The following is a 24,784-nucleotide window of genomic DNA, read 5'->3' as shown; positions in this document are numbered from 1 at the left end:
AATGTTTTCAGGACTACCATACAAAAACAAACTATTCCTAAATAGGTAAATATGTTATTCCACTACATTTGTGTTTATTTGTGGCCTAAGTAGTCGCATTAAATGATTATTTTTTATTGTTTGAGCAAGCTTAGTGGTATAACCTCAATGTAAAAAAAAATTCCGTAGTATTTTTTTTCATGTTTTTCATAAGACTAGTATAATTAAATTACTTCAGATATTCACTTGTTGATTAACATCTTCATTTTGGATGGTTGACACCTTCATACGGTACAAAAATCAGGCATCTAATATGTTCCGCTGTTCCATAATAACGTGTTAAAAATTAGCAAAAAGACTCAGTTCACAGCCAGGATCGATGTTAAAATATGGTAGTGTTGAAAGTGTTAAGGCGCGTCTCAGCTCCTCCTCTTCACTTGGTTGAAGATGCGTTAACTGGATATCTCCCAGGTCTAGGTCGACTTCCGCAACCTTGCGAGTCCGGAGATTTCCATCGTGCCAGGTGACCCTCAGACGACTGTCTTTTCCCAAGAAGACTTCATGAGCTGCATAGTCTAGGATGACCTTGTATTCCACCAAATAGTCATGGCCTAATATGATGTAAGGTACTGTATACTGTATAATGTTTAAATTTAAAGATTCATTGTTGAAGAAGCCTTTCTCGTGGACAGTAAAGATTTCTTCTGACGACGCACAGCAGAGTTCTCTGTGAAACGTAAAGAATTTCACCTTATATTCTTGACACGGCATAAGCCCAAAAGCCTATAGAATATCATGTCTATAAGTATGGGCCGTGAAAGCATCAATGGCAACATGGTGTAAGGTATTAGGTTCTGAATCATTGCAACATCAATTACAATAGGCAGGTCCATGAATTTAGCAGTTAGGTTAGTCTGTTCTTGGATGGAATAGGTTATGCTGTCCGCTGCTCCTACTACCCTTCCGAGATGATGAGGCTTCATAGGAGGTAGTAATCTGGCAACAGTCCCGTTGACGAATGAATGGCTCGCTTGGCTGTCGAGTACGGCTGAAAAATTCTCGTTGCCCATCCATAAGATGAGAGCTGGGCGGAGTTGGAATATTCTATTCACAATCTGACCAATCCCTTTCCTACCTGACCAGGGTTGCTAGTCTGTCATGTCTTGAGGCCCATTCCCTTTCAAAGTCCAGAATGGGCCGGACCTAGTTTTCCGACGTCAAGGCTGGGCACTTGTTCTTTAGGTGTCCCATTCTTCCACACTGGTAGCACTTCCTAACTGCGCTGTTCTCTTTCATAGTTTTGTTCTTGCATTCCTCCTCCAATTGGGTGATGATTCTACGTAGATCAAAGGATCTCAGTTGTGATACTTTCACTAGGGGTCGAATCTTATCGTGGAGTAGCTCTGTGATGTCTGGTAAGATCTCGTTCTCGCTTCCTTCCAGGTGCAGATGCTTGAAAAGCTGGTACTTCTGTAGGATGAAGGCACTAGCTCTCATGGCATTGGGTTGTGCCTCAGTCAGTAGCTTCCTTTTCAAGGAGCTCTTCATCCCTTCGGAATTAAACCTAGCGAGGAATTCCCTCTTGAAGTCCATCCAGTTTAAATTTAAGCCCTTCAAGTTATTCCACCAAGTAGCGGCTTGCCGCTTTAACGGCGGTGTGATGAGTTGCATGAAGATCTCTTCTGGTAGATTAGTCCTTCCTAATAGACTGACTGATCCCTCAATGAAGCTAGTCGAATTCTCTGCCAGTCGCCCGTAGAATTCCGGTAGGCTCTCTATAATTACCTTTGGGTCTAAGTGTCCTGTATTGCCGGTTAGGTTTGAGGGGGATAGAGATGTGGCGATACGATTCTGAAGCTAGTCGAATTCTCTGCCAGTTACCCGAAGAATTCCGGTAGGCTCTCTATAATTACCTTTGGGTCTAAGTGTCCTGTATTGCCGGTTAGGTTTGAGGGGGTTAGAGATGTGGCGATACGATTCTGAAGCTAGTCGAATTCTCTGCCAGTCACCCATAGAATTCCGGTAGGCTCTCTATAATTACCTTTGGGTCTAAGTGTCCTGTATTGCCGGTTAGGTTTGAGGGGGTTAGAGATGTGGCGATACGATTCAGGAACTGGAAAAAATCCAAAGAAAAGCAGCTCGATTTGTTCTGGGCGATTTCCGACAAAAGAGTAGCGTTACAAAAATGTTGCAAAGTTTGGGCTGGAAAGACTTGGGAGAAAGGAGACGAGCTGCTCGACTAAGTGGTATGTTCCGAGCTGTCAGTGGAGAGATGGCATGGGAGGACATCAGTAGACGAGTAAGTTTGGATGGTGTCTTTAAAAGCAGGGAAGATCACAATATGAAGATAAAGTTGGAATTCAAGAGGACAAATTGGGGCAAATATTCGTTTATAGGAAGGGGAGTTAGGGATTGGAATAACTTACCAAGGGAGATGTTTCAATAAATTTCCAATTCCTTTGCAATCATTTAAGAAAAGGCTAGGAAAACAATAGATAGGGAATCTGCCACCTGGGCGACTGCCCTAAATGCAGATCAGTAGTGATTGATTGATATTCTCTACGTCCTGTTTGAGTTAATCTATCTTCTACGGTGTGAAGGATGCTTTCTCTCATATTCTACACATCTCCCTTAATGGTCGAAATCTGGTTTTGTAACCTTCCTTCAACAGCAGAAATACGGCTCCCAAAATTTCCCTCAACGGTAGAAATTCTCCCCTCAACCTGTTGCTTAAATTTTGTCATTTATGGCTGAAATTTTCTATTCTAGGTCCTGTTCTACTTGGTAAACCTGCGTGTACACTTGTGATATCTGTCCAGTTAAAACTGAGCTTGAGAAATTTCGTCGTTTACTTTCGAAATTTGGTCGTAATCTGTTCTGTTAGGGCGGAATTGATGGAAATTTTGTCATTTACTTTCAAAATTTGATCCGTTAAGTTGGAATTAACTCGTGAAATGTCTGAGATTTTGTAATTGAGTGGCTGAATCATGGTCATTAAGTTAGAACACATTTTGGGAATATTTACTTCATCTTCCGATGTTTCGTCCGGATCTTCGTCTACCTCGATGAAAAACTTTTCGGGATCTTCACCTTTTTTCTAAGAGATCTTCCCGTAACCGTGTCTGCAATGATTTCTTCTTGCCGTTCGTTGGAAGATTTCTCTTCGTGAGTTCGCCCTTGAGTTGTATGGACATATATTCTAGTATCACTTGTATTTTGATCCATTTCACACTTACATTTGTATTTACTCGTAAATTCTTACGTCCTCGCCACGGTCGCCAATGATGTATTCACAAAGATGCATACAAAATGCTATCAGTTGAGTACATTTATTTATTTTCAACTTAACTTTACATTAAACACACACATCAACAAACCACCATTTTTAACAACCGCCTATCACGAAGCACAAGGAGACTAAAACTGCCGTCTTGAAACAGTTGACTGCTTACTGCCACTTAGCATGTCAGCATAAACACAAGACAGGAATAACTCCTGTTAAACAATAGCTCAACTGCACCATCAAGACTGCCTCTTTGTGTAGGTTGCCTGGCCAGGCTTCTAGAAGGATGTTACCCAACATCTTTTCTCGTAAATTCTAGAGTGCATGATACATAGTTATAATCAGGGCTAGAAAAATTTTCTTCTGACCTAGGCGCCAGTTCTGAAAACCAGGTGCCAAAACAATACAAATACGACATGAAGCACAGGCCTACATGTTTTGGCCTTTAGGTACTGATATGAAAATTTAAAATGCAACTTAATGTACAGGCTATCCCTCGAAGATTAATATTAAGGTAATATAAGTGAAGGTTTACAAAGCAGCAGTGTGTGTTTCGTATGTCTGATTTCCATGCACATGCCTTGTAGTCTGAACATTATCACTATCATTAAAAAAATTATTAAGGCTGCCTGACCCCACTGATGACTCAAACTGTTATTTATTAGATTCATTAACCTAAACTCAATTTCAAAAGAATCACTTGCACACTAACACAATGCGATACAACTTGCCTAAAATCAGAAATCTGTCTTTTTTGACCAAACTTTGATCAAAAGCTTGCTCAACTTCATCCCCTTGCCAAACACAATTCATATCATTCATGTAGAATGTTTTGCTTTACTTTTTCAAAGTCCATGGCAAAACCAACAAGTTGGTTCTTAAAATTTTGCACCAATGTTTCGATCTCCTTTTCTCAAAAATGATTTTGGCAGATGAAAGTCTAAAATACCCTGGTGAACATTTCAATGCTCCATTCACTCTTGGGAAACCTTTCCTCTATAAGATGTTTCATACACTATATCATCTTTGTCAGCTTGAAGGAGAGAACTCCCATTAATATTGCACACTCGTACCGCAACGGAATTAAATATATTTGACATTCAAGGTAAATATGAAAATTTGAACTTTATATGGCAACGAATTTATTATAATTTGCTTAAATCCATCCATCCACATAAAAAGAAACAAAAAAAACAGATTTACTAGCAGATGAAAATTGGGAATAACAATGTCAGAAGAACCTAGACGCCAGGTTCATATTGTCAGTCGCCATGGCGACCGGGATTTTTCGAACCCTAGTTATAATGTACAGAAGATTCTAAAACCATCTAGTGTCAAAGATACGTTATTCTGGATGTTACAGTGTGTTGCACAATGTTACGGTGGATTATATGGGGTGTTTGAAAAAGGACTCCCTAGTTTTAATATGTCCTAGAATCTGTACAAAGTGACATACACTATTCTAGTTTGTGACTCATCTCTCCAAGTTTGACTCCCCTGCAGTTGGCAGGTCTGCTTGACCTTGAGATGGCGCCAGTGCTGTTTGTTTCATCTGTTCTGCACTGCACACACGGACTGAACTAAGGGAACAGAGGAAACAAACAGCACTGGCGCCGTCTCAAGGTCAAGCAGACCTGCCAACTGCAGGGCAGGCAAACTTGGAGAGTTGATGAATTACTCACCACTAACTAGAATAGTGTTTGTCACTTTGTACAGATCCTAGGACACATTAAAACTAGAGAGCTCTTTTTCAAACACCCTGAACGTAGTGTATACAGATAATAATCAATTATATACTATTAATCACAGGTTCTTACATTAATTAAACTAATATATATACACACACAGCATATGTTTCGTGATATAACCTCACAAATAATGCAATCAGGTCTGATAATTCTGTAGTTTGTACTGAATGATCCTTTTCATGGAAACGATCTATTTGTTACCATACTTATATAAAAGTATCGATAATAGCCCAGAAGGAGACTTAACCCAAGAACGAGTCCTTTTTCAGGTACACGCACACAACTCTTAACGCCATTATATTTCCCATTCTATTCAAATTATTACACTACTCGATGTGTCGTAAAAGAAATAGTTTCAATTAAATCTTACAAATACGTCACCCCCTTCATTACTATATTTCATACACCCAGTCCCCAAACCATAGGAATTAATCAATGAAGGTTAAAATAATTCGCCTAGCCCAGAATCAAAACTGGAGGCTCCTTGGACCAAAGGCCAGCACGCTAATCATTTAGCCATGGAAACAGACAGTGCCCAAGTAAAACGCAGGAAGTACGTAAGTTGACTGTGAATAAATTATAGAGAAGTGGGCGTAACATCGTTAGTTGATCAGCAGGCAAAGTATAGCTGAGAGATAACACACCGCATGCGCATGATGTCCCGATTCAAACTTCCAGATAGGTTTACGAGGCATGGACTGGATCGGCTGCTCAGAATGCATTGAGAGCTTTGCATCACTATCAAAGGGTATCACGTGACCCATCACTACTTTCAGGGTTTCTTTACACTCTAGAAATAATAACAGAATTTAATCAGGTGGTATTTGAAACATCTCAACAATCAAATTCGTCAAAAGAAACTTGAAAAGCAACTGAAGATTTTGATAATGAAAAGCTGAATTTACTGCATAAATTACTCACTTCAAGTCAAAACTGGCATCAGAAGAGAAATATGTTGAAAACCGTAATTGATGAATGAGTTGTACGAATTTTAAATAATAGGGCAGAAGCTACCATTACGTGATCTACTTGGTGATGATGCTTGCTGTTTAAAGGGGCCTAACATCTAAGGTCACCAGCCCCTAAAGGTACGAGATGGACGACATGATATGATAATTAAAATTTTAAAATGTATCCAAAGACTTGAATTTAAAACAAATGAAGACAAATAACGATGGTGAATTTAAAATAATCACTGGATCTAATTAGCTATGCCTTATTTTCAGGAAAATGAAAGAGAAGTTATGGTAGAATAAGACATTGCCTCAAAATTCAATAATACATCATGCAAATTATTATTTTTAAAAACACATTACAATATACAAACACAAACTAAAACAGAGTCAAATGAATAAAACGTAGTGAACAATAGTATAAAGACTAATATGAAACATTACATTTATATCCGATAAAACCAACCACTATCCCTCATAAAACGGATGACGAGGTTTGCTGAATGCTTGTCATCTTTCAGAATGAGGGAGATGGTACTCGGGAGTTTTAGACTATGGCGCAAATCAACCAAGTCCACGCACTCCGTAAGAATGTATACCACGGTAAAATGATTGCCACAAGTACACACCAGAGGGGGTTCTCCTTTCAGTGAATAGGAGTGCGTTCCTATACTGTGGCCGATCCAAAGACGACATAATACCACTGCTTTCCTCCGAGAAGCCTGAAGGGAAGTCTTCCATACCTTTGTTGTACCTTTTATCGCTCTCAGCTTATTTGGAAGTGGAGTGGCCTGCCACTCTCTCTGAAAATGGGACATAACCAAATGTCTCAGTTGAGAGCGAATATCACTCGCAACTGCCTCCTAGGCAGCCTTATCAGCACACTCGTTTCCATCTACACCCATGTGGCTTGGGAACCACATAAACGTGATTATGGTGCCGGCATCCGAACACCCGGCTAGCAGGTCCTGGATCCGCTGCACCAGAGGGTGCCGAGGAAAACAGGAATCAATATACTGTAGCGAGCTCAAGGAGTCAGTACACAGCAGAAAGTGTCGGCGCTCATTGGACAGTGCATACTGAAGAGCTTCACAGATAGCATAGAGCTCTGCTGTGTACACACTACAGGTTTCCAGCAGAGCAAAAAGGAACCTATCATTGTTGACAACGAACGCACAGCCCACAGTCATTTCTGCCCTCGAACCATCCGTTTAAATGACTGAACCTGGATACTGGCCAACAACGGACAGGAAGAGTCTCCAATAAATGGAGAAATCCGTGTTCTCCTTCGGGCCGGTGTGCAAATCAAGAATTAATTTGGGCGGTCTTATTGTCCATGGAGTTACCCTACTTGGTATTCTGACACAACAAGAAACAGAAGGCACATCAAATAATCTGTGACTGCTATCCAAGCGTATTCCAACCGGCCGAGATGCTCGAGGGTAAGTAGTGTACAGCCGACGTTTTCTATTATGGAATACGCAAGGATAGCTTGGGTGAAGTGGCATCCGTCGCAAATTTGCAGCACAGGACAGAAGCATTTGCTGGTGCCTCAGGTGTAAAGGCGGCACACCAGATTCAGCGAGCAGGCTAGCAATGGGGCTTGTACGAAAAGCTCCCGTTGCCAACCTAACTCCGCTGCGGTGAATGCTATTCAGTTGGGCTAGGACACTCTGCCTTGCTGATCCATATGCTGCACTGACATAGTCTAACCTGGATAAAATATGTCCCCTATAAAATCGTAGGAGCACCGTGCGGTCTGCCCCCCAAGAAGTGTCACTAAGAAACTTCAAGATATTAAGCTTCTTAGCGCATTTCGCTTTGAATTGCCGCACGTGTGGCTCCCGCAAAAATTTTCTATCGAAAAGGAGCCCAAGAAATCTGCGTCAACAAGAGGAAGAGTGACATTCCCTAAGAAAAGCTCAGGATCCGCATGAAGAGTGCGCTTCCGGCAAAAGTGTACAACAGAGGTCTTTGAGGCTGAAAACCGAAAGCCATGTTCTAAGGTCCACAGTTCCACTCTTCCACAGCTGGCTGTAATTGTCACTCACCAATGGCCATATTTTGCGAGCTATAATGCAGAGCAAAATAGTCTACACATAGCAACAGTATTACTGCTGAACCAGCAGCAGCAACAATACCGTTTAAGGCAATCGCGAACAGAGTGAAACTAAGAACCGATCCCTGTGGGAATCCATTTTCCTAAACGTGGCATTGCGAATATGCCCTTCCTACTCGGACACGGAATAGACAGAGCTACAAAAAATTCACAAATACCGGCAAGTTACCTCGGAAATTCCATTGATGCAGGACTGAAAGGATGCCGTATCGCCATGCGGTGTCATATGCCTTTTCTTAGTCAAATCGCCATGTGGTGTCACATGCCTTTTCTTAGTCAAACTAAAAAGCCACCAAATGCTGTTTTCGGAGACAAGCACCCTGGATAGAACTCTGCAGGCATACCAAGTGGTCAGTGGTCGAGCGAGCAACTCGAAAGCCACATTGGTATTCAGACAAAAGTCCTCTTTTCTCCAGGTACCATACAAGTTGGCAATTCACCATCCTCTCAAAAAGCTTATACAAGCAGTTTGTAAGACAAATAGGTCTGTAACTTCCTGCATATTTAGGATTTTTGTGAGGCTTGAGGACTCGCCACTGTGACAGAAACTCACCCTCAACCCAGATTCGGTTGAACACATGAAGGAGATATAAAAGACTATCCTCGCTAAGGTGTTTCAACATCTGGTTATGGACACTATCTGGTCCGAGAGACGTGTCCTTGCAAAGCGCCAAGGCGCTGCAGGGTTCCCACTCCGTAAAGGGCATGTTATAGTCCTCTGAAGCTTGAGTGGCAAAACTGAGCTGATGACGTTCTGCCTCTCGCTTCAGAGCTAAGGAATCACGATAGTAATTCCTGGAACCAGACACATCCGTGAAATGACTCAGTGATTAGCAATAGAAGACGAGTCTGCGACGATATTGCCTGCAATGGAAATTCCCGGTACTAAAGATGTTCCATGTATACACGAAATACGTTGAAGTTTAGTCCACACTTGAGATGACGGTGTACGTGACAACATAGGCGACACATATCGCTCCCACGAAGCTTTCTTATTCGGTCGAATAACAACTCGCGCCTTACCGTGGAGCTTTTTAAATGTTACCAAGTTGGCCACAGTAGGCTGCCTATGATAGCGTTTATGAGCGCAACAGAGTTCTTTTATAGCTGCTGCAATTTCTTCGTTCCACTAAGGAACGAGTTTTCGGCGAGGAGTCCCTGAAAAGGATGGAATGGACTCCTCAGCAGCAGCAAGAATAACTTGTGTGATGTGAGCTATATCGCCGTCTATGCTACGGTCGGTTGCATTGGTAATGGTAGCTAGTGCTGTGAACTTTGGCCAATCGGCACGTTTAGGAATCCATCGAGGAGGAGCCTCGATAGATTTTTGTTTCAACAAAGTAAGAATAATGGGGAAATGGTCACTGTCACAGAGAGCAGCATTTACATTCCACCGAAGCAGGGGAACCAGCGCTCAGCTGCATACACTAAGGTCTATGCGAGAGTATGTGCCGTAATGAACACTGAAATGAGTAGCTTCACCTCTATTCAAAATACGTAAGTCCAGCTCTCTTAGTGATATTTCCAACTCCCTTCCCCTGGGGCAAGGCATTTCAGAGCCCCATACAGGGTGATGGCATTAAAATCACCCATTAAGAGGAATGAAGGTGGAAGCTGATCTATAAGATCAGTTACATAATATATATCAAGAGGCTGGCCTGGTGGAAAATAAAAATTACACACTGTTGCTATGACAGGCAGCGGTACCCGCACCGCAACTGCTTCCAGCGGCGTTCTTACAGGAACCTCTTCGCTATAGGTATCAGAACGAACAAAAATACCAATGCCACCAGACGCCCAGTGAGCATAATATTGTTCTGTCAAGTACAGTCTGAAATTTCTCAAGACCGTATGATGACCTGGTCTGAGATTAGTTTCCTGAATACAGACTATATTCGCCGCAAACTCACTAATGTGCTGGCGCAGCTCCAGCAAGATGCTGTCATAACAATTACAATTCCACTGTAACAGTGCCATAGTGTGGACCAAAAGAGAGAGTGTTAGATTATGAGCGACAATATGCTCTTAAACCTAAACACTATCAATATCAACATTTACATCCGTAGATGTAGAAGACAGCTCGACGTCCAACCTGTCATCAACGGACGGTGGGATCAATGCCCAGAACTTCGACGTACCTTGGGGGTGGGATTTCTTCCTACGAGGGAAGCGCTCATGTTTAGGGGCAGGAATTCCTCCTGACTCTGATTTATATCCTCCAGATGGAGGGCATGATTTCCCCTTCACAGGAGAAGTGCAGGAGCGCCCAGTAAGGACGTTCCTCTTCTCCGCCTTCTGTGGACGGGCTGGGAGATAATTTCCCAGCCCTAGTCGGCGATTCCACCTCCGCTAGCTTGGGCACGGCTTTGACTGACCTCTTGCGGGTAGGGGTGGGGGGAGACTTGGCCTTCCCCTCCTGCTGTGTCGGCAGAGACTTCTTGATGGTCGAAGGTTGCGACGTTGCTCTCAGGAGCAACAGCCGCCTTGGACACAGCGATCTTCATGGGTAACGATGTCGTGAATTACGAACCTGGGAGACTCTGATCTGTCATAACCAGCACGTCAACGCAGTAAGACATAACAAGTTTTCTGCTATAGGCCAACACATTCACGACTCAAATCATAAGTTTACTGATATAGAACATGATTTTGAAATACTTCAAATAGCAAACAAAGGGCCAATTATGAACATCGTCGAAAATTGTTTCATTCATTGCGATCAATATTTCAACCCTAACTATAATTTAAATGAAATTTCCGAGAAAACGAATATTCTTTATGATCTCTTAATTAAATGGCTAAGAAATATTAGACCACCTAAAAACAATTCGATCTTTCAAACCATACACAGTACATATCCACATCATTTACCCCCACTACCACATCCTTCCGCTCCACCTTAGCTCCGTGACAGTTGCTCCGCCTCTACCCCTCCCCTCTCCTCTCCTCCCTTACGCCTCGCCCCTTAACCTTATAATTGCATCCATCAGTCCAGCTCTGTCCGCCGATTACTCAGGCTGCTCAAGGTGAGTTCGTTTCTAGTATTCTTTGGGTTTTTCTAGACTTTTCTTTTTGATCTTTCCTTCCGATCTTTTGCCTAATTCGACTTCTAATTTCTTCCCCAGGTTCCTCAACCCATATTGAAGTGGGAATTAATTCTTTGGATCTTACCAAGTTCATGTTTACGTTTATTTTCCGGAACCAAACTACAGAACACACAGTGTCAACTTCATATGACAATAAACCTCGCAGCATAATTTAACAGTTTTAGAAAACTAAAGTTATATATAAGCTGGACAAACCACCATGGGTGTACAACAACGGAGTCATCATTTTAATGGATTTTAAAATGGAATGCAACTTCATCTACCATATTTTATTTTATATTCATCCGTGCAAATGTTATAGTGTGTATAAAGTTGTTTTAGGGTTTTATTGTGTTTGCCCGATTTGACTTTGTGGCTGATGATGGCACATATCTGGTGCCGAAACTAGTACCTCATTTGAACGATATGCGATTCTTTCACATTAATAAATATCTTTGTGTTGAATAGGAGGAACACTCTTAATTTTTAAATATTGTAATTCCACTTCAATACGGATCATGAAATTTCTAAATATTAAAGACTCTGATCTATCATGTTGTAGTCTAGTGTATTGGCAGTGAACTTACAGTGCGCTTCCTGGTAGGAAAGACCATCCAGGGTCTTGATCTCCTGGATCTTCTTCTCACTCAGATAAGTCTGACAGTTCCAATCTCGAGGAGAATGAAGACCAGAGCAGTTAGTGCACCTGTACGGAGTTGTGCACTCTTCAGTGCCGTGAGCTGCTCTTCCACGTGTACCACACACGGACGAGATGCCATATGCCGGAATATCTGGCACTGATAGCATCGCATAGGAGGCGGGATGTACAGCCTCACTTTGGAACAACAAGTTGTTACCTTGACTTTTTCTGGTAACACTGACTACTTGAAAGAGACAATGAAGGCACCAGTGGCAACGTCTTCACCATTGACTTTGCGTGTAATGCGCCGGACGTGTCTCACGCCACGGTTTTTCATGTCCTCCATCAACTCATCGTCAGCGTTCTAAATAAGGTTGCGGTGGAAGATGACTCCGTGAACCAGATTCAAGGATTTGTGCTCCTCTACTTTGACGGGGAGTTCGCCAAAGTGCTCGCACTTAAGCAACTGGTCAGCTTGCAATGCTGTGCGAGTCTTCAAAAGCAAACTACCGTTGGGCATTTTCTTGAGATCCTCAAGTTCACCATAGGCCCCCTTCAATGTATCTACCGGTACTAAAAAGGATCGATTTTACCAGGTTAAAATCGTGCCCATCAGTTCTGGTAGCAACCAGAAACCTAGGGAAGCTGGATCCCATTCCTTCACGCTGCGCATGTTCCCACGGGGTTGAACCCCTCACGGAATCAATAGTTAAAGACTTCGGTGAGGACCATCTTGGGCAGGTCGAAGACGTTTCGAAGCCATGGCCGAAAGCCACCCACTCCGATCAGGGGCCTCCGTAGCCAAACCAAGCAACCAAGGCAATAACCACCTGGTCATAGCAGGTATTGCCCGGGGTCTGATGTTGGACGATGCCTAATGTGGAATGACCGAGGCAATGAGCACTAGGACTCCCTTCTTCCCTCTTCCCATCACCCGTAACAGCATGTACAGAGTAATAAATATAGAAGGAAAAAAACAATAATATGTCCTCCTGGCATTCGGCTGTGCGGGGACCTGTGTTGTCAGGCGGATACTACTGCACGGGTATATGACGCTCTCACCCGCAGGCTTCCTGGGCGGTCACAAGCGGGCTTTCGGGCATAATAGCATGTGTAAGAGGCCCACCTCCGAGCAGCATGCACATCAAGAATTTTGAATCGGTCTACAACTAACCCTCAAAAACCCTCAAAAAGAAGAGGAGATCGATGGCCACATGATCCTCTTAGTCGCCTTCTACGACAGGCAGGGATTCCCTCCCATCCACAGGGGGTCCAACACATGATACCAAACCGCGATCCATATCCGCGCCTATGTCGCCCCTTTTAGTCGCCTCTTACGACAGGCAGGGGATACCGGGGGTGTATTCTACATCTGCATCCTCCACCTGCAGGCGGTGTGACCCTTTTAGTTGCCTCTTACGACAGGCAGGGGATAATGCGGATGTATTCTTCGTCTGCGTCCCCCACCCACAAGGGGTTGATCTACTTGGCAAAGATGTTTCTATCCTTGAAAGATTCATATTAAAAGAGGTTTAATACTAAGAATCTACTAAAAAATTTAAGATGTTCACAGCAAAAAAGATAGCACAAATGATCTAATGATGAAAGGCTCAAACCTAAATAACTTTGAGTCAAGAAAATTAGCAAAGCACTGGTACTTTCAAACAATTAGGTACACGATCATGTTACGAAAAGCAGTGGTGATGGCGAAAGGTGATCAGATCAAATTAGTTAACACTATAGAGGTAAGCAAGTGAATTTTATTTATTATGCCTTGCTCCTAAGAACTGCTGCTGGCTCCTAGATTTCCCCCCCCCCCCCCACCCATTTCCTCAGTGCTGGTTTAACATCACACAGAAGTATTTAAACGACACAAGGATGGGACAGGGCTAGGTTTGGCAAAATAGCAGCCTCAGCATTTGCTTGGTGTGAAATTGGAAAAAACACAGAAAGCCATCTTCAGGGCTGCCAATGGTGGGATTTGAACCCACCACCTCCCGAATGCAATCTCACAGCTATGTAAGCCAAACTACACAGCCAACTTGGTCAGTGAATATAAAATGAACTGAAGTGTTGATAGCATCCCTTGTGTTGTCCTGATGGTAAGATCATACTGAAATTAATGAGCAATAAAAAATATAAAAAATCAGAATTCCATCAAGGGCACCATCACTATCAGATTTCATCGTACCGGTACGTCACAATATTCTGTAAAATAATCATCTTGATTGTACTGCAACTTAGTTCGTTTCAATCGTGAGCAAAGGCAGTTGTTACGAAATGTTTTGTTTAATAGGAAGCAGCGCATTCCTGCCCACGGGCTGCTGTAATGGAGTACTGCTGCAACAATATCTTCAAGCTTGCACAGCGGTGGTAAAAATGTGTGCAATTGAATGGATATTATGTGAAGAAAAGTTTGTAGATTTAGATGGTAGATATGAATATTCTAATAACAAATACTGGTTTATGAAAACTGGTTTTCCATTAGATTCAGTATGACCCTTATATTAGTAGAGACGGGCGACAAGAGGGCTCCCTCAGCAACCTCGAATAATTACTGAAAGTGAAAGGTTAGGTTGTAATCTGCCATGAAATACCAAAGATCATGGTTACGTTGAAATTCATCAAGGACAAATGTCAGGTATAGTCTAGGTTTGATTAGAACAATATCCAGTGAACTGCAGCATGAACTACTAGGACAAACATCAAGCTCTCGGAAGTTTTAATCCTCCGAACACAACTCTCAGTGCAGAAAATTACGAGAAAACCAGATGTGCACCTGATAAGAGTGAGGACATATTACTACTAGCAGGACCTAACTGGGTAGTAGGGCTTTCGCTCTCTTCACTCCCCTTCTCCTGCTACCTTCACTCCACCTGTCTCCGCCTATCTTATCTTACATTACTTCATATATATTTGCATCGTGTAGGAATATAACTTGAAAATGAAAATCCACAGCCTGTTTCCAGTCATGCGACCGGGTCAGGAATGGAATGAATGAATTTTTTTTTTTTTTTTTTACAAGTTGCTTTGCGTTGCACTGGCACAGATAGGTCTTATGGCGACGATGGGATAGGAAAGGGCTAGGAGTTGGAAGGAAGCCGCCGTAGCCTTATTTAAGGTACAGCCCCAGCATTGACTGGTGTGAAAATGGGAAACCACGGAAAACCATCTTCAGGGCTGCCAACAGTGGGGCTCGAACCCACTATCTCCCGGATGCAAGCTCACAGATGCGCGCTCCTAACCACACGGCCAACTCGCCCGGTATGGAATGAATGAATCCCCATCTAGCGGCAAGAACGGGAACTGTACCAATTGCCGAAGCCTGTCGCACTCCTCTGGGGCAATGATTAATGAATGACAGATGGAATGAAATGATAGTGGAGAGTGTTGCTGGAATGAAAGATGACAGGGAAAACTGGAGTACCCGGAGAAAAACCCACGCCGCCTCCGCTTTGTCCAGCACAAATCTCACATGGAGTGACCGGGATTTGAACCACGGAACCCAGCGGTGAGAGACCTGTGCACTGCCACCTTAGCCATGGAGGCTCCCATGAATTTAACTTGCATGCTATAAATTCCTGGTAACGGGTCGATCTGAACCATCAATCAACATGGATCGGCGAGTTTGAACATGTACAGAGACAGAAAGATGTTCCACCTATCAATACTATTTATTATAAAGCAGATTAACATCAGTACCAGTTTCGACTGTTTAGAGTCATCATCATACATTATAATATGGATGTATCAGATGATAATGACTGTAAATAGCCGAAACCGGTACTGATGTGAATCTGCTTCATAATAAATAGTACTGATAGGTGGAACATCTTTCTTGTCTATATACGTGCATCCAATCAATACGGAAATGAAACTTATAAATAATGAGCTTGAACATCCCACCCGCCATCGTTCGTGAGTCGCTGTTTAACATTCTGTCTCTCTTATGTGTGACAGGATACTGTGTTAATCAAGAATCGTAAAATCCTACTTTGCACAATCATAGTGAAAATCCAAGTTCACTGCAACTATAGTTGCCTGGATATTTCCCGACTGCTGTAAAATACGTACGTATGGTGTTGGTTCGCCAGTTCCTGGCATATCAACCGCATGAAACCTTGACAGACCAATAATTGATTCAATGTTTATTGCATTCAATCATTGTCACCAACAGTTGGTCAATAAGAAATTCTGTTGCACTAAGCTGAATGTTACCTAACCCTGTGACTATCAGTGGTTTTCAGTGGATCGCAACCTACCCTGTCACTATCAGGGTTTTTTGGTAGATTACAACCTAAGATGTCACTATAAGTGACTTACAATGGTCTGGTCGCCAGTCAATACTGTCCCTAAACTACGAGCATACGCCCCCAGATCCCTTTGTTTGCCCCCAGCCCAATGGTGTGATCACTGGCCAGACCTAACCAATCCAGACCAACGGACATATTTCATATTGTCACTAACCATGGTCCTGTTATGTCGTGTTAGCTGCAATGTAAACATCTCTTTTACAAAGCAGTTATTAAAGTTTTACCCAATCTAGTGGCCCCCTTGTTTTGCAATGTTTGATCTATATTATACAGTATCTGTACATTGTGTCAAGCAGCAAAGAGATGCCAGATTTATCTCCTTTCAAATTATCTGCCATTAGTGCAGCCTATATCTCACACAGACACACAGCTCACAGCCATAGAGCCCGTACCTGACCAGGCCTGCGATCTTCGGACTTATACCCCCCATTTTAGCCTTCATTCTTTTTTTTGCGGTTGATGTTTGTTTGGGGAGCTAACAAGATAAGTATGTAGGCCTAAGTCTCGCCCACATGCTAACAGACTTCCACGATGCTGCTTAAATGGACTTTCGATACATATTTTCAAATGCTTCAATCTGCAGTTTTTCACGGCGCTGAATGGTCTGTATTTTCACGGTTGAACTTGATGTAAGCATACCCTACAAATTTCAAATCTGCCACGGAAAAAATTCACTTTTCACTCACTGCTATACTTTCAACAGTACTTTGCATGTATAGCAAACAAGGAGATTGAAAATAAAAGTTTATGTGTGTCATTTCCAAGCAAGCTATACAATGATTAGGATAATTTAAGTACAATTTTGATTTTCTGCCTTCGATTGCTTTAAATCACTTATCAGCACTTGAGACGATGCAATACAGTTTTGACTCACAGTGAATACTCGTAGGCCTATAATGTTACGATGCCTACCGTGGACAATTCCTCAGCGTAACTACAGTATAATTATTTTTCCCAAAACCATTGAAAGTGGATCAAAAACAGGTAGGTTAGGCTACATCACTTCTCCCCTACATCATCATTCGTTACCTACTGTAACAACTTCACCAAGGTGACCATGAGGTTAGGATCAAGTAAGTTAGCTCTGAGCTTGCATCCAGGAGATGATGAATTTGAATCTCACCGTCAGCACCCCTGTAGATTGTTTTCCGTGTTTCCCATTTACACACCAGGCAAATGCTGGGCCGGTACCTTAATTAAGGCTACTGCCGCTACCTTCCTCATCCCAGCCCTCACCCCACCTTCGTGCTGCCAAAAATCTCTTTTATGTTAGTGAAATATTAAACCACTAGCATAAAAGAATCTATAATGACTAAACAACTTCAACTATATGTCCTAATATCTCTCAATAAAGCCATCTCGACTATACGTTCATAGCTGTTTCACAGTTTTAGGAAGGTGAAAATCATGCAAAAATGATGTGAAACAACAGACTACCTAAAATATATGAGAGGAGAAATCCTTCCTTTCTGCTTCCTAGGGACCCATCATCTCGCCCCTGGAAAAATTCTTTCTTATCCAGAAAAATTAAATCCAACACTACAACAATATGTGATTTGCAGCCATTTCCTGTTTTGCTATTGGCTGCAGGGCAGCTCCTATTGCCTCAGATAGAGCTTGCATCACACCTCACGCACTCCTACCACATTGCGTGAAAATAATGAAACCGTGGAATTCGAAAGTGCCAGTTGTAGTTACACTCTACATGATTTAAGGCAATTAACCGATTAAGTCTTTGTGAAGTGTGTAAAAGAAACCTGCAACTGAAAGTCGGTGCAAATCAATCAATTTTTACATGCCAGACCCCCTCTACTTGCCTCCAGTCCAATGGTCGTGTCACTAGCCGGTCCTAACCAATGATCTTGTCACTAACCAGGTACTGTCACGGGGCGATACTAAAAGCCTGTGGGACACCTTGGGGCTTTAACCTGGAAGGGGGGGGGGAAATGCCCCAAGACCTGCATTGCATGCCCCCAGCCCAATGGTACTCTGACTAGCCAGCTCTAGGGTCTTTTCACTAGTCAGACTTAACCAATCCGGAGCAATGGTCTCGTCACTAACCGGACCTACCCAATCAAGATCAATGCCCTTGTCACTACCCAATTCTTTGTCGCTAACCTGATTTTGGTTGGTAAGTTGGCAGCGGTGTGTAGCGCTCTGTGACGTCATGTAAACCGTACCCTGTTGCATTCTTAACCTCGGTAATGCAAAGTAGGTAACTCGTAAAGATTTACTGCCATCTCTATACAGACCTCAAAATGCCCTTGGAGTAGTGAAAAGTAATGGCTTCCAATCTTTGAAAACTAGGCAGTAACAGGTCTATGCCAAGCCACCTTTGCCCTTGGGAATTAACCCAGTAGGCTACTTACTTTTGTGCTACAGTAGGCTGAGTGAACCTCAGCGTCACGTGCCTGTACAGAAGTGGAAATGCAGAATCTAAATTTTTCGATTACCTGACGGGGAAGCAAATCCGTCCATCAGTGTGAACCGAGCACCCCTTAACGCCTAGGCTAGGCACATCTCTCAACAATACGAAAATAACTTCTTGGAAGAGTAAACGAACAGTGACCACACCGGTGAAAAATTCCGAGGGTTTATTATAACAATTTCCCTCAAACAATTCAAGGTTTAAGAAATAAATAACAGTACTCACCTGGTCCAATTTCATTCATAAGAACAGCTATTTTCTTTTCTTCTTGTTCTCTAAGTATATAATGCAATAACGTCGTCTTCCCCGCTCCCAGGTAACCAGTGATGACTGTTACTGGCAATTTTCTATCCTCCGCCGGAACCAACACAGGAATGGCTTCATCTTCGTAAATGTCACTCATTCTTCAATATTTGATAAAACACGGCTAACTTCAATAACTACCGTTTAAACCGGGAGCATGCACGTGAATGGCTGAAAAAAACGCAACACCAAAGTTAAATACCAACTGCGCTGCCAGTTCTGCCAACGTTGTATTCATTACCATTTCGATCCAAAGAGTATTTATTTCTTGTCCGCTAGACAGCGTAATGGTAATACACGGAATGCCCTTTCGGCTTCTCGAATATATGGGGTATTTCTAAATATAACACAATCGAAACGAAACTGTTACTTTAAGTGCATGAAAATGAAGTTACCATACCCTGCTAATTGTTTGGAAGAGATTGGAAATTATGTAGGTGCAATGACGATAGCGGAAAATCATCCGAAAAGAAGCAAGTTCCGGTAGTGTTTTTTATGACTGAATTCTTTAAATGCAAATAGCCTTTTGAAAACAGGCGTAATATATACATTGGATCAGAGTTATACATGATATTGGTATGACTGCAGCGAGTCCAACTCACGGCCGGCTGGATTCCTCGCTGACCACGTAAAAAGCATTAAGCAAAGTTAATGCTTGTAAGGAGCATTTGAGTATTACGAAAATGAAGCAGCAAATATAAAATACTACCAGCTACAAATAAAACTTATGGACAACAAACTGCATTTCCCTTTAAAAATACCGTAAGCGTACATAGTGATATGAATTTGGAATGTTTCTGTGTACATTGTAAAAGTGGGCTGGTAATATTAGTCCATACAAATAAATAAGGTCGTGACATAAGATTTGCCTCGGGTAGATTATACAAAAAAGTGGCATACCGGTATATGGCAATCAATCAATCAATACTGATCTGCATTTTATGTAATCCAGTCAAACTGAGAATAGGTTAAATATAATGACCCTATTTATAAATAACGGTGACATTTCAGACAGATTAAGATTTCCATGTTATTTTCTCCTCTGCCTAATTATTACCATATATTGGACGAAAACAAACACAATACAATGATTTACCGAACCCGCACGCTCATGTTAATCCATAGTACTGATAATATAGGCTACTTGTTGAACGTATTTATTTTTTATAATTATTATGAAAGGTCTTGTCAATAAATATTGAGGTTAGGTATATGCGTAATTCCTAATGATGTTGAAAAAAAAATGAAAACGAAGATCCACAGCCTGTTTCCAGTTATTCGACCGGGTCAGGAATGGAATGGCTGTGGAAGTAAGGAGAAATTGAAGGAAAATACTAGGAAATTGAATCTACCAAGGAAGTCAGCTAAGGAAAACGTGATGGAAGCATAATATTGGCGGTCATACAAATTTTTGTGAAAAATGGAAAAGTAAGGCAGAAACAGGTTCCAAGAAGGATATTCCAGGAGTCATTAAAGAACAAGGGGAGTGTTCATTCATTCATTCATTTATTTCAATTAATTCCAACGAGCCTGCAGGCTCATACATAGGAATTGTACAGGACATTACATACTGGCGGGCACTTACACATCAAAATATAGTTTGTGTATATAAGATAATTAGTAAATGGTTGAACATATAAACACATACAACATATAAAATATGTACATCATCAATATGAGGATTACAGAGAATTATTTCTGACTGTATTTACATTTACGTAACATGAAAGTTGCAAAGGTACAAGAATGGATTATGGAGTATTTTCATTTACATAAGAGTTGCTGAAGTACAAGAATAGATTTCAGATTATTTACAATTACATAACACAAAAGTTGCAGATGTACAGGAATTGATTACAGAGTATTTACAGTATATATACATAACACAGAGTTGCAGAGGTACAAGAACAGATTACAGAGTATTTACATTTACATAACATAAAAGTTGTAGAGGTACAAGAATAGTTCCGGACAGTTTGCAAGATTGTTTGGGAGAATGCCTTAAATGACATCTGATATTTTGATTTAAACAGCACTGTACCTTTCCCAAAAATAATGCTTGACTCTTTGTTTGAATTTTGCCAAAGTTGGTGCTGTTTTTATCTCCACAGGGATGTTATTAAATAACTGGATCGCAGAGAACTTCAAGCTGTTTATACCATATTTATAAGAGCAAACATTGTATAAGGCAAAGTGATTTGCATGCCTAGTACTATATGGATGGTTGTCAGAATTCAGAGTATATGTAGTGTTGTGTTGTATAAATTTATGTTTTATTTTATACATGAGTACAGCTGTATTGAATTCTGCACTCATGCTTAGGGGTGGTATTTTAGCACTTAGGTATAGATATTTTATTGGTGTTAAGTAGGGAAGATTAAGTATATTTCTAACAGCTCTATTTTGTACTACCATTAGCTCATTCAAGTCGGACTTCTTACAGCGCATCCAGATTACATTCAAATATTGTAGGTGACTATGAATTAAAGAGTAGTAGATGTGTTTTAGAAGATGTTGTGGGATAAGATAACTAAGTTTCTTTAAAATTCCTGCAACAGGTGTGATCTTTTTAGTAATGTATTCAACATGGTCTGTCCAGTTCAAGTTCCTATCAATCACCAACCCAAGATATTTGACAGTTCTAACTAGTTTTATTTCAGTATTTTGCATATATATTTTACTGTGTGGGATTTCATTCTGACCTTGTTTTGTCATTATCATATAATTAGTCTTTTGCACATTAATAGTTAATTTATTCGCTTGAAACCAAAAGCACAGAGTATTGAGGTCTTCCTGCATATCCTTAACAATGGAGTCTATATTACTACCAGTATAGAACAAGTTTGTGTCGTCGGCATACAGTGTGATACGTCCTTTCAAGCGGCAAGTTGCAATATCATTGATGTAGACTAGGAAGAGAATCGGCCCTAATACTGATCCCTGTGGAACGCCATGGGTTACCCTAATTGCTGAGCTCCTACAGTTATTCAGCACTACATACTGTTTTCTATCGGACAGATAATTATCAAACCACTTCAATGCAACACCACGAACTCCTGCTCTCTCTAATTTAGCTAACAGTCTTTCATGGTCTACTGTATCAAAGGCCTTCTTTAGATCTATAAACAACCCACCAGCAAAACTATTAAAATCTATTGACTCTTGCAGCATATTTATGAGATCTACGGTTGCTATTTCAGTGTTAGAGTTCTCACGAAAGCCATATTGTGCATTGTAAAAGAAATTATTTTTGTTTAAAAAAGTGAGAAGTCTCTTTTTAACAATAGTTTCTAATATTTTGGAGATTATGGAAAGAATACAGATAGGCCTGTAGTTACTAGGATTCCTCCCGTCCCCACCCTTGAAGACAGGAACTACTTTAGCTACTTTTAGCTCACTAGGTAATGTACCAGATGCCAAGGATTCGTTAATGATATCTGTTAGCATCCCACTTAAAGAATCCTGGAATTCTTTTAGAAAGTTGGCAGTTATACCATCCTTCCCATAGCTACTCTTGTTTTTTAGATTTGATATTATAGATCTTACTTCTGTTTCATCAGTTGGATATAGGTAAAATGAGTTCAAGTAACTAGGAACTGCAAGTGTTTCAGTGCTCTGGGGAGGGATTGCTGAAGCCAGGGTTTTAGCAATATTTGTAAAATATAAATTTAATGATTCACATATTTCCTGACTGTCTGTAATTATCTTGTTATCTATTTCTAGAGATGTACAATTATCGCCTTTTGTTGTTTTTCTGTTATGTATGATTTCATTGATTATTTTCCACGTTTCCTTTGGGTTCTTGTTATTAATTCTAAATTTTTCAGAGTAATATTTGTTTTTTAAGCTCCTTTTTAGGTTTGTCACATTATTTCTACACCTGCGATATTCCTGATTGAGATTGATGTTATTCTTTAGGGTGGGATTTTTAAGTTTTGCATGTAAAATGTCACGTCGCTTAATAAGGCTGAGAAGTTCAGGAGATATCCATGGTAAGCTACCAGTTCTTTGTGTTCGATGACTTTGTGCTTTCTGTTTTTGTGTACCAAGCGGTAGCTGGTCAATAAAGGAATTATACATTATGTCAATTCTACTAGTAGTGTTGTTTATGACTTTTGTGTTATGTTCAGTGATATTACTACTTTCAGGTCTATCATTATTTTGGTCTACATTAGTTGCTTTCAGCCTTTTCAGTTCAAGCGATTGTGATGGAGATTTAGAATTTGGCAAAAGAATATCAAATATTAATACATTATGGTCACTTATATAGCTACCAACATTTGATAAATAATAATATATTCCAGAATTATTTATAGACACATGATCTATTAAAGTGCTTGTGGTATCACATATTCGTGTTGGATATACATTATTGCATTGCTTGAAATCATAGCAAGAAAGCAGGTTCATGTATTTTCTTTTTAGTTGGTCATTAGTTAAGATATCAATATTCGTGTCACCCAAAAATAGGCATAAATTGTTAGTTGTTTTACTTATAAAATTTTCGAGTGATGCTAGAAATGGTATGGCATTATTCCTATTTGGGTTATATCCTGCAATTAAATCAATACTTTTATATTTACTACTACTAAATTTATCCCTATAAATTTCAACCCATATCAAGCTATGATCAAGTTCACAATTCATTTTCACATTTGCTTTCCAACAGTGCGAAATGTAAATACCTAAGCCACCTCCAGCTTTGCCGTCTCTGTGTGAAAAGATGCTTCTATAATTTGGTATATTATAGTATTTCGCCTCCTCACTTTTTACCCAAGTTTCTGTCACAACCAATATATCTACCTGGCCTATAATGTGCAACAGAATTTCTATTTCCTCAAGTTTGTTTCGGATACTCCTGCTGTTTAGGTACAAGCACCTAACCGCACTGTAAGATTTTGACGGGCCAGTAGAGCTGTTTCCGTCCAGGTGAGAAGCAACTGTATATGAACTGATGTTCTGTAAAACAAAATTATTTATGGAATCGTATTGTATTTCATAACAGCCTAATGGAAAAATGGAATATTTGTTGTAACACTTAGGTACTGCCATTAACGAGTGTTGGTATGATATCTTGGCTGTGCCGTTACACTTGTGTCTTCGCTCTGCAACTTTCTAATATCATCAATGCTCCTAATTCGCACTGATCGATGGTTTTCAGTCCTTCTTACGTAGATTTTGCAGTCCCTTGTCCAAATATATTTATATCCATGTTGCCGTAGATCCCTGGCCATCTTGTGGAGATATTTATTCCCCGATGTCAGATGTTCGTTGATATATACAGCTCGGTTAGCTGCTTGGATACCTAAATCTTTTGAGCTTAGAGTTGATTTATTCTTCCTTGCTGCGAGCAGCTGATCCTTTTTTAACCGGCTGCAAAATTTTACAAGGAGAGGAGGAGGGAGTTCCTGTTTCTTTTGGGGTAGACGATGACACGCATCAATATCACTGTCGGTCACTTCGACACCGAGCGCATTGCCAAGTGCTTTCACAACTGCGACTGGATTCTCGTCACCAAGCTGAGGCAGTCCATGAATTTCTACGTTGTTCCTCCGGACGTACTGTTGGAGGTCTTGATTTTCCTCTCTAAGCTTAGAGACTTCTTCGTCTGCTATTGTCTTTTCCCTTTCGAGGACAGCAACCTTAGACTTCAATGCCGCTACTTCTGCCATAGCGTTTTTAAAGTCATCAGTTATTTTGTGCAGCTGACGCTTAATATCGTCAAAACTCTCAGCACAGAAGGTCACCGACTTTCTAATTTCCGCTTGTTCAGCTTCGATTCCTTCTAGTTTACACAACCTTTTGTGGATGTCCCTAACTACAGATTCCATATCCCCAAGCTTATGGTCACTCGGCCCTACAGCCAGATCACCATTCACACTATCACACTTGCCGCAATACCACTTCTTTGATTTGTCCTCAATTAGTGTCT

The 24,784-nt window shown here is 41.0% G+C and overlaps 1 protein-coding gene across 1 annotated transcript in view; it reads right to left on the bottom strand.

Moving 5' to 3' along the window:
• Positions 1 to 19,027, bottom strand: part of LOC137498433 (zinc-regulated GTPase metalloprotein activator 1-like) — a 562,086-nt gene extending 543,059 nt beyond the window's left edge. Inside the window, exon 1 of the mRNA XM_068225933.1 lies at positions 18,775 to 19,027. Within this exon, the coding sequence (XP_068082034.1) occupies positions 18,775 to 18,952 (178 nt within the window). The 5' untranslated portion in view covers positions 18,953 to 19,027. The remainder of the gene's footprint in view (positions 1 to 18,774) is intronic.
• Between the last annotated feature and the right edge of the window lie 5,757 nt (positions 19,028 to 24,784).

The sequence above is a fragment of the Anabrus simplex genome, chromosome 2 (genome assembly GCF_040414725.1).
Source record: "Anabrus simplex isolate iqAnaSimp1 chromosome 2, ASM4041472v1, whole genome shotgun sequence".
NCBI lineage: Eukaryota > Metazoa > Arthropoda > Insecta > Orthoptera > Tettigoniidae > Anabrus > Anabrus simplex.
Note: the sequence above shows the minus strand (reverse complement) of the source record. Positions and strands in the feature narration are given on the sequence as shown.